General features: G+C 41.0%; 1 protein-coding gene across 1 annotated transcript in view; it reads right to left on the bottom strand.

The window, feature by feature from the left end:
• The window catches only part of nkx2.2a (NK2 homeobox 2a), a 3,826-nt gene extending 3,377 nt beyond the window's left edge, over positions 1–449 (bottom strand). Inside the window, exon 1 of the mRNA XM_041954514.1 lies at positions 399–449. Within this exon, the coding sequence (XP_041810448.1) occupies positions 399–449 (51 nt within the window). The remainder of the gene's footprint in view (positions 1–398) is intronic.
• Between the last annotated feature and the right edge of the window lie 11,056 nt (positions 450–11,505).

Here is an 11,505-nt window from a genome sequence, read left to right as displayed (position 1 = left end):
CAGATTGTTGAATTAAATTGATTGAATTGATTGTAGCTCACTGTACAAATTATTATTATTTTTATCATCATCATCATTACTATTATTATTTACTTATATTTTATAATCTTTATTATTGGATTCGATATTAATGATATTAGGCCAATAAAATTTGATATTAAAAATAATTACTAACACTAGCATTATAGATTTACAGACTATCTTTGGAACACAGTTTGTAATGTTTCTGCTCCACACAGAGTGCACCTGACACACAGGCCTGAGGTAAATATTTCACCAGACAGGGCAGAATTAATCACAAGTCTAACATCCCACAAAGGCTCCATTGAGCTGAACTGGCTATATGGACAAACTGGAGCTGCGCCTGAGCCTCTATAAGGGAGCGAGAGGTTACTGACCTGATCCACCAAGTAATGCTGCACAGCTAAATCCGACATGTGAAGGGACATCCAGCCCGCAGCAGACACCCAGAGAGCTTTACGCACCGCGGAGGAATGGCCCAGGCTGTAGCCTCTATGCGCATCTCATCAGGAAACTCACTTGGCCCATGCAGGACATTATTTCCCTGAGACTTATTTAGTGCCTCAGAAGTGCGTGGAGCCAAATCAGGGTGTGTTAAGCACGCAGGCTTATCGCCCGTGTCATTCTGCTTTGCTTTGGCTGTGTGTGGCACAGTGACAAGGGGGAAGTCACAGTAGGTTTGGTGACGGTGCATGGGAGCGCACTGGGCTGCAGACTGTGGCCAGTTGCTGGGGATGTACTATTTGATCAATTGAGCCGAGGGTTTCGGCAAGAAGAGGTAAATGTGCACAGGCTAAGTGGACGTACTCCACTTGGAGAGCCTATCGCTCTGTGTTTACCTGTTTACTTTCACAGGTAGTTCAAACAGGCCGCTTGCCTTTTCACTCAGACGGTGGCCAGTATGCAGACTGTTTTTGCAGAGCGGGACGAGTTAACGGGACCAACACCGGAAAATGTTCACAGTCCAGTAAATCTCCTCAAGATGCTCTCAGGCTGCAATTATGTACAATTATGCGAAATTAATTTAGTGTAAAAATACACGTAAGATTTTGAGACTTTTTTTCTTTTTTTCAGAGTGAATATTCTTAATCGTAGTCCTATTATTTGTTTAGTACTTTCCATTGTTTGTGTCATTATCAGCCGTTATTGGTGTTGTTTTTGTAATTATGAAGGCGTAAAAATTAATGATTCCCTTTTAAGCAAACTTAAAAAGTTGAAACATTGCTGCAAATATGTTTGGACACCTCTCCTTTCCCCCTTTCCGTGGGTAAATCGTGCTCCTCAGCTCGGACTGTGCGTCTGTTGTGAAATGTGTGAGTGTGCATGTGTGTGTTGGGGGTGTTAAACCGGAGAGAAGATGCAGTAAAGAAGGGCCTCTGAGCTGCAGATGCATCAGGATTTAAAGGACAATACGGGGCGCAGGGCTGGTGCTTCCCATCGCCGGCTTATTAGAGTTCAGTTGACACTAAATCTCCAGATCTGACACTAAAACGATACATTGTAATAGTATTTCTCGTTGGGTATTTCATTTGACTTTTGCGCGTAAAGCTGCACAGTGCACTGCATGCGCAGAACTAACCTTTTTATGTGATCATTGCTGCTGTAATTGTGCTATCACCAGTTTCGCCAGTGCTCCCATTTTAATATTATAAGCAACGGAGCTGACTGGCTCATTATTAAAGCTCGTTACATTTTTCTGATCCCCGCTTTGCAATCAAACGTACAGCAGAATGGACTCATCCAAAAACAATTAATTTTTCGGATGAACCCCCCAAAAAACGGGCCCCGTCTGATTAATTATAATTCCCTTCTAAAAATTCATGCCCACGATTGTTCCCAAATAAGTGAAGAAAAGGCTTTTTATATTCTTGATTAAATAAATCTTTCGATTGAATGCACAAATAAGAATGCCGCAGGAGAATCCATAATAATGTTGATCATTCCCTCCTTTAATCGCTGAATTTCAGCGTGTTTGGATGCCTCAGGCAGGGAGTTAGTCTTTGATAAAGGTAACCCCGCCTGCCTCAGGGTGTCCATGATAAATGTACAGAGTGACAAGACCGATTTCCTCCCTCTATGATTAAAAGCCTATATATTATATGCAGGTAAAGCGGGTCCGGTTTATTTATTATGGGGGCTAAGCCATGGCCTGGGGAGGCTTGGCTTCGGGGTAGAAATCATTTTGGTGCCCGTTTTTTTTTTTTTCCCAGAAATCCAGCCACCTTTTCCTCCCGGGCAAAAGTCTTTATACGTCTCCTTTCCTCTAATGATTAAACATGTCACGGCGAGATTATAGCAGTGCGCCCATGCCCCGAGGAGATGCCTTCATTTGTTAAACCACCAGTTTATTTGTAACGGTGAATTTCATGCCACGCTGTGCCATTTGCCTTAATCTTTTTCCATGTAAGACGAATTGCTAAAAAGGGGTTTATTATTTTTTAATCACTTCCCATTTCAGTATCGCGCTGACAGTGACAGGGAGGAGGGAGAAATGGCTCGAGTCTCCGAGGCTTCTTCAGATAAATCAAAGGGGACAACTGCTATTTCCAAATGTGTAGAACAATTGGATAAACACATAGATAAATAAATAAATAAATAAATCATCCTCTCCAGGAGAAGCTGATCTGCCCTGCTCTGGATGGCACAAGTACAGACAACTTGTCCTCCTTGTTAGGCAGCCTGTGTGTGAGTGCAGTAATAACACTAACAGCTGTTGACATCTGTAGAGCTCTAGCGGTCTCTACCGGCACATCTAAGAAACAACAGGGGGTGTCTTATTGTTTGCAGCCAATTAGACAACTTAAAACAGCAATAATGTTTGGAATGCATGCAGTGGAATCAGATGCGTTATGATGTGAGCGACATTATTTTGATAGTTCAGCTGCAAACGCAGATCTTCATCCATGTCCGTCCTGCGTTAAAACACACAGACTCTCCTCAGTGAATTCGGCATGGCTGCGTGGTGCGCACCATTTCTGGAAACTGTTTTGTGTTATCAGGAATGGGTGAATTTGAAGGCAGTTGGAGAATTTTTTTTAACCATCTTCTCGGATTAAACACAGTTTAGAATTTTGCTGTTAAATATTTCCGAATGGCATTCTCCTGACTGAGCTCGGACGTGAAGGTGCAGGCCACTCTCCCAGTGCACCAAGCACAGCCTGGCCACGTGAGTGCGCGATGATGGCCAAAAATCACACACACACACACACACACACACACACACACACACACACACACACACACACACACACACAGGCCTGCATTCAGAACAATCATCCTATTCCAAACAGAGTTTAAAACAGATCGATGCCTTCTAAACTCAATAACTAAGATGCGCGCTGATGCGCATAAAATAGCGGCGAAAGAAAATCAGCAGTGTCTAGTAGGTTGTAAAAACAGGAAAATACTGTATGCAAACTGACTGGAGCATCCAGTGCGCTTACCTAGACTGGAGGGGGGCTCAATGTGTTGCCAGCGTTAAGACGGCGCGCAGAGTTAATGAAATATCTCCAAATGGGAGTCAGGAGTGCGTGCAGAGATAAGCCTGATGTGGTTTATATACCCAGAAAGCAAGTGCTCCTCTTCTCATATTGTCCAAGAGCGTTTGCATAGCTGGCCAAGTGGCTCTGCTCTTGCTGACTCGCTCACATTGCATGGTGTTTGTTTTCCCCTTGCTATGACGTGAGACAAAATATTGGCCATATGTTCATCGGCAATAAATTGGCCTGGAGCGCAAACACAGCTCCCTGCGGACGCTGCTTTTAACCCCGCACAACTAGTTTTCTCTCTTTGTGATGTTTTTGGGACACCAAACTATCTGCGCTATAATGTAGGTGAATGATAATGTTACAACAACCTGTTTAAGCGATAATTTTGCGCCTATGGAGGAGCTGCTGATTGATCTTTATACTGCGACCTATTATTCCTCACACGGGGCTCTCTAATAAATCGCTTGGTAACCAAGAAGCAGCGCTGTCCAGAGAGCAGATGTGGCATGTCATCCACGCCACAGTTGCGTTTACATTAGATACCCTGATACAATGATTGATAACCAAGGTCACAGTAATTCACAATGATTCGGGACCCGGGCATCTCCCGTGAGGCAGACTAACACGTTATGTTTGCTGCATAGATCCACATGTTTCGACACCGAAAACACCCGCAACTGTGCGAGTCCAGGCCACAGACGAGAGGAGAAGGTGTCATTAGTAATGAGTCAGAAAGAAAAGGACAGCTTTAAAAACCAAACTCTCTTCTCGGTGGTTCTTTAGGCGCACAAATCATCTACATTATTGCAAAAACAAAAACCCAAATCAAAACAAAAATCTTAATTATTATTTTATATGCATCTTAATACAGATGTCTTAAAACCACACACAAAACAATGACAACTCATTTTACATGTCTGTTTTAGGATAGCCTTACCTCCACCTTATACAGTTCTACACCTAAATTGTAGAATAAAATAAAAATGATGCATACTTTGTACTTTCTAATCAATAAGTATAATAATAACTAAATTAACTGGTAGTTAACTTAAATACCAGTTGATAAAAAAGAATTGTAAGATATACATACATATGGAAGTCAATTAATCTATAAGATATACGTGTGTTTGTGGAAGAGAGAGTGTAAAAATGAAAAAAATGTTTCTTCTAGTCAAATTCAGCTTGATTGTCCAGCATCTGCCTTAAACACAGCTGGTTAAACAGACTAGATGACTCACTTTTTTTTTATTTTTAGAGCTTTTTTCAGGGAAATGTCTTCTTCAGCATATCTACACCTGTTGCACGCACACCGGCAACATTTCCCTGTGTAGGAAACATCCTCTCCTGTATCAAAGGTTGTGCGAGTATCTGGCTGGTGTAAAGATGATGACAGGGGACGGCAGTAATTGTTGAGGAAGAAAGCAATACGAGGCAAACACCGGTTGTGCTATTATGACACCTTGGGGGGGTGGATAACTTAAATCAGGACAATGATTTTATTGTGGGCAGTTTGGAATCTATGCATGATAATAATGGTGTTGCCTAGTAGTGCAGGAGCGGCCATCAATCAATAGCGAATACATTACTGATGGGTTTTGTGCAGGGCCACTTTGCTGATGAAAGACAGAGATTATCCTCCCTGCCATCACTGTGTTCAAGAGTATCGCTAAGACGCAAAGAATACAAATAAATAAATTGGCCTCATACCTTGTTTGAAATTCCACATTAAGGCAAAGTAGTTAGTTAGAGTTGGAATGTATTCATGAGGTTCAGACGAATGAGAAAAAGCTTTCCACTCAGCCGCTCTGTGAATACACTTGTGCTATTTGAGATTTGCCACAAGTGCTCTGGGTGCTAAATACAAGACCTCCTGAAAAAGGATGGGTAAGATAGGCCTCGCCGGTCAAGCTATTATCAATCCCTGGCCTAAAGCCTGATGACTAAGATACTTCAGATGTAGTTAACAGCCGCGTAAGGACACTGATGGCACGGCATTCTGAAATCAATCAGTTCAAGTTTTAATGTATCGACCACTCGAGGAGAACGAAAAGATGGAGAGCTTCTCGACACACAAATGCCAGGGAGACTGGGTTGATTTTTATGGAAGATACACTTAAAAAAAAAAGTTTGATTAAACCTGAGGGCTCACTTGTACGGTTGAGACTCATACATAGCCAGTCCTATCAATTTGAAAAGCTTAGCAATTTTTCTACACAAATACACGCACTCAGAGAGGTTTAGTATTAGATCACCAAAGCCCTCAGTGTTAAGGCGAGTGAATGGGTGTTTTTTAGCCCTTCAAGAGATGTGAAGCAAAGTAGAGGAGATGAGTTGTTTTCCCACAAAGTGCCCAATTCCGCACACCGGTGAATATTACCATTTCTTAAATGACAACAGTGCATTGTGAATTTGAGGAGCTGTGGAGTGTAGGGCAATTGGTCTTAACATTTTTGCCCTGTTATGTTACCTGTTGGAGAGGAAGAGAAGGGAGGGGACAAATAGTGTGAGAGTGGTGAGCTGTGTCCAAGTGCTAGCTGAGTGGGGAAAAAAAAGTTCCTTTAGAATACTTGTGAAATGTCTGGTATTTCCATCAAAATATCGGATTTATGGGTTGCATGGAAGGGTTTTGTGGGCATTACTTGACATGAATAACTTTAGGCTTGAATACCTCTTTTCCAGTGCTAAGCATCTGGTGCAAGGCCAGTGCTTGGCCTTGGAGAGCCATATAGCTGTTTGTAAACCCTGCTGCTGAGGCTAAGGGCCAAAAATACAGTACTTAGCTGACACATTCTGTAAGCATTTTAGCCCCTGTGGCATGTGGGTACAAAGCAAATGCTCCAGTCAAGGTCAGACGCTTGAAAAGCTGTGAGCGCCACATAATAATGAAGAATTGATGCAATCAAATTTTTCACTTAACTATATGTCGACTGAGTCAGGTAGCCTACCATCAGAGAGGGCAGCTAATGTTAAAGCCACAGATGAAAGAACAGGGACATAAATGAAGAAACTGGACTTGTGAAAGCTCTAAATGAGTGCGAACAAATTGTAAAGCATGGAGCAGATACATGGCTGTGAGGCTGCTTTCTCATTCAATATGTGAAAGGAGTGTTATATACAAGCGTGAGACAAATTAAAGGAGAAACCTGAATAAATAAATGGGGAAGGGTTTTAAATACAGAGTCCTCCATACAGGACAAAAAGTTGCATAGTAATAGACAATATTAAGTGACCGGTAGCTGGAGCACTTTCAAGGCCTTAGGAGGCGTGAAACTTGCCTGGCTGAATCATTAGCACAATTAATGCGTGTTAGATAATATCTGGTTCTTTAATGAAAAGTTACAAGCCTGCATACATGAAAGCATCAGCATAGAGCTCAACTACAACTCTCACGGTGTGTTTTGGTGAGAAAGGTCCAGTCAGTTACTTAAAGTTAGTTAAAGAAGACTCATAATATACTCTGCATCTTGAATGTTTCCTCCGTCAGACTCTGGGTCCAGTTTGGATAATGTGGCACCTCTTTGTTCCTAACTACAATGCACCGCATTTGTCATCTTCCGCCCTTGACTGATGATTTCTCAAAAACCATTTCATGACATTATCTGAGAGAAGCATGTCCTTCCATGTTGAGGAATACTGAGGATACTAGAAGAACAACACCATGGCTCTACAGCCATGCTAGCAGCTGTACGTGCACTGTGGTGCTTCGAAATAAATGCTAACATTAGCATGCTATCGTTCATCAATAAGGGATTATTTTAATCTTTTGCTCATCATAACAATGTTGGCATGCTAAAGTTTAACAGGTTTAATGGTTACTACTATGTAAGGTACACATCTAAAGGTGTGATACGTACGATACCTGTGGAATTCATGCTCTGAGCAAATAGGCTGCTGCCTATCACCAGAGTGCTGGTGATACTGGAACTGCTGCTAGCTGGAGATCTATATGTAAAGTCCACTTATCTTCATGTTTTGGGTATCTATACTTATATTTAAGCCATATTTCTTTAAATTAAGACCATTTACCATATTTATCATTTCAAACTCTGTGTAATATCCCTATTTGCACTGAATTCCTTGAATTGGTAGTAAGTTACCCACTGAAGCAGCATATGTCATGTTCAGAATTTCATTGGTTATGCTGGTCATGTGCACAATTGGTTTCAACAAGGACTCTCATGGGCTATTGTCGGCAGTGGACATGACATGGAAAATCGCAATTGGTCACGTGAGGTGCCAATTGAAAGGTCAGAGTGCAGCAGCCATTTTGAAACCAGTAAGTGTACATGCGTACTAGATTTCTAATGGAGAAAATGTGCAAGATTAGCACCTCATCGTCTAATTTGAAATGCTAGAACATACTTCCAAGGATTGTTATAGTGTTTTGGACAAAATAGATTGGATTGTCCGGACCTTTGTCATTTTTGTTGCAGTGTTTATGATTACTGGAATACTTGACTTCAGTTTTACAATTGTGTGTTTGCTTGTTGTTGGTGTTGATTGTACCCACAGTTGTGATTGTGTCTTGAACTGGTTTGCATCAATCAAATCACAAGAATCAAAGCCTTCTAACAACATATTGCATGAGTAAAAACTTAAAGGTAGCAGTTACATAGACAGGTGGAGTACTTCACACTCTGATGGCCTGAAGACTGGCCAGTGGGAATCACGGCCAGGGAGCAGCACCAGAATCAGCACCAGAATCAGAGTCAGTGGAACCAGACTCAGCAGCTTCTCAGGACCTGGATGGTCCTCGAAGACAGATGGAGGCCAGTTTGACAACAGGGAATATAGTAACCAACAGGGTTCAGGCAGGAGCATAAGAGACTGAAAGTGGGAGTTCTTGAGGTAGTAGCATAGTGGCATTATGTGCCAGGACAACCTGAGGCTAGCTAGCTAGCATGCTAACTTCAGTAGATGTCTCTGCAGCACAGTGCATAGATGTTTAAGGGGACCATGCATATCAAAATTTCATGGCAATGCATCCAGCATTTGGGCAAGGCCAGTTTTACAGTAGGCAAAAATACTGTCATAACAGGCATGTCCTTCCACTTTGCAACTCTGTGAAGGGTGACTGACATACGTAATGATTTTGACTCATAACCCTTTTCAACACCTATTGAAGATTTTGGAGGCACCATCATCAAATGAGGGAATGGTTTTCATCCCATCAGAAGAGATCCAGAGATGTTAGTTTATCATCCATCTGTAGGCCTAGCTATATGCCTGTGTAATAAGTAAGAAGGTTACCTGACAAGATCAGTTCCAACACTGTGGACAATAGCCATCTTCCAAGGTGAAAGCAGAGGAGCCGTATCAAATCACAGTTATGGACACTTAAACAGTGAAGTGCTTTCTCTATTGGAGAGGTCTTTTAAATGGATGGACAACCAAATCATGTGTGAAACCTACAGCTGAAGACAGCTGGCACGGCGTAAAACAGGACCGTATTGCGACCGCAGTGGATTCTCTAAAGAGAAAACTTAGGACATGCAGAGACCAATAGTTGGGTTTCTTTAGTCTTTCAAGACCATTTTTTGAAACAATATATTGTAGCATGAGTCAAGGTAAGATCATTGCAAGATGGGCAAGTTTGTCCTTGCCTTTACTCCAGCTGCACAGAACATCTTTGGAGCGAAGATTCAAAGGCTTTGCAAGGATATCGACTGTCGCCTTCAACAGTAGGTCCATAGTGAAGAGGGAACGGAAGAATATAAATCCTGTATTTGAATAGCTCTGCATGGACAAAACATAATGAATTAGAAGAGGGGTGTTCCAAGGCCATTTATTTTGTATCTTGCTGAAAGATACATACTGTATGTACAGTAATATCGGACTCTATTCAGGAAACCTTGTGTTTTCACCAGGAGGACAAAATGCTTGACAAATTATTGCTAGTGTGGTGTATTAGTCCTTCCTTCAGACATCTGCAGAGAGAAATATCAATATATGCATGTTCTTCAGAAAGCTGCACTAACTGATAAGAAGCAGAGATGATCACTGCACAGTAGCATGCGATGTTCAGTGAGGTTTGGCTGTTCAGCCACTTTCACTTGAGAACCTGCATGACAGATGAACTGAACATCATGTGGGTATACAGCGCATACACACCTTATTAGCAACGCAATCGACTTGAATGCAGCCTCAAAGCTGTACCCAAGAGCTTAAAAATGTACTGTAGGCTTTTGGTTGACGAAGATCCGCTATGATGTTTGACTGGAGATTTAACAATTGGTTTACTGTTGTCTCAGCGATACATGGATTCAAGATATTGACAACACAATGCTGTATCATTTCCAAACACCACTGAAATATTGTAATTTGTGGTGAGAACAGGTGTTTAAATATTTTTTAAATAATTCACATGTATCAACCTAGACCTGGGGCCTTAAAATCAACTGTCAGTATTAAGAACGCAATTATGGATTACAATGTCATTTACATCGCTGGTAGCAACAACTAGACCTGCTGAAAAAGGGAAACAGACCTAATTGCTGCAGTGCAAATGAGGACTTACAACAATAGTGATTATTGCCATTAATATTGCAAACAGGAGACACTTCTGAATACTTTAACAATTGACCAGTTAATTTGTCACCATTTCCAGACAGCCTCACTGCATCCAGAAGTTTTGTGCCGGTTGATATTTTGGAGTCCAAGAAGAGTGTAGAGTATGTTGCAATGAAGGTGATAGCAATAAGAAATGTATTTTTTGTTCAAATTCTTATTGAAGAAATTATTATTTTATCTTCAGTACTCACTCAACATCATAAGCTAAGTCTCTTGAAAACTAAAACCAACACACTTAATAGAAGAATACTTAATCATATTTACTCATTAATTAAAGTTGGTGTCCTACAAAATGTTGTAATCAAAGTGAAATGAAATATCAACAGTTGGTGAGGGAAGCCTGTCATGATAATAAATCATTTCTATAACCCTTGTTCATGAACAAGTTAAGTATTCCAGTCATACTGAACAGACCATGAACAAACTGCTGACTCTTGATTTTATTTAGGTGAGTTTTCTTTGTGTTGCTTTAAAACACAGTATGAAGGTTTTTATTTTTTTAGGCACCGTCAAGTGATCTTCAATTATTTTGCCTCATAAACCTCAGATGTTAAGGATTTCATTCAAATAACACGCAAGAAGTTTAAGGTTAGAATTTCAACATTTGTGTTACTGCCGCAATGCTGTGCAAAATATTTTCTCTGCTTAAAATCTCCCTAATTACGTAAACAATGACTAATCATCACACTCTGAAGGCCAAGCTTTGCTGTAGAGTAGGTGTGTTGTGTGTGTGCATATTTCTGGCTGCATGAGTTTCTGTGTGTGTGTCTGCACGTGTGCAAAGAAAGTCCCTATTTGAGTACGGTGAACATCCCATCAGGATATGTAACCTAAACAACACAATGGAGAGAAACAGAAGGGCTTAGGGGCATGAAACACTCACCTTGAACCAGGCTGCTCCTTGCAGACACAAGGATTACCCATCTGCACATTTTTGAAGCCTTTTGATTAACAATGTGTCCAAAATGAAAGCCAAAAAGGAGAAAACACTATTTAGTAATTTCAATGGCTGTCTGCAGATGGGTTGCCAACATATTTGGATAATTAACGTGTAGATATTTTCTTTATACTCGGCCCATGATGGCAATTAACATGTTTTGTGAGAGAGGTGAAAACTTTTTTCGAGGCAGTGAAGATGGATTGAAATGCATTAGAGGAGGTCACGAAAATGGGCTTCTATTCTTTTTGCTAAAAGGATGCTTTTATAAGGTGATAGCAATTGAGGAATAAAACCCCCAAGGGCAAATAAATGATAAAGAACTCATCTTTAATTGGCAATCTTTTTGGTTCATATGAATACCACTCCAAATTTCCAATCCGCATTGCCATTAACTGCATGGCAAGTCTCTCTTGAACCAGAATTATGAAAAGCAAAAGGAGCTACAATGGCGACCAAAAAGGACAACTCTATCTCTCAGCAAGCCAA

Source organism: Chelmon rostratus, chromosome 15 (assembly GCF_017976325.1).
Source record: "Chelmon rostratus isolate fCheRos1 chromosome 15, fCheRos1.pri, whole genome shotgun sequence".
Taxonomy (NCBI): domain Eukaryota; kingdom Metazoa; phylum Chordata; class Actinopteri; order Chaetodontiformes; family Chaetodontidae; genus Chelmon; species Chelmon rostratus.
This window is presented reverse-complemented; position numbering and strand designations above follow the sequence as displayed.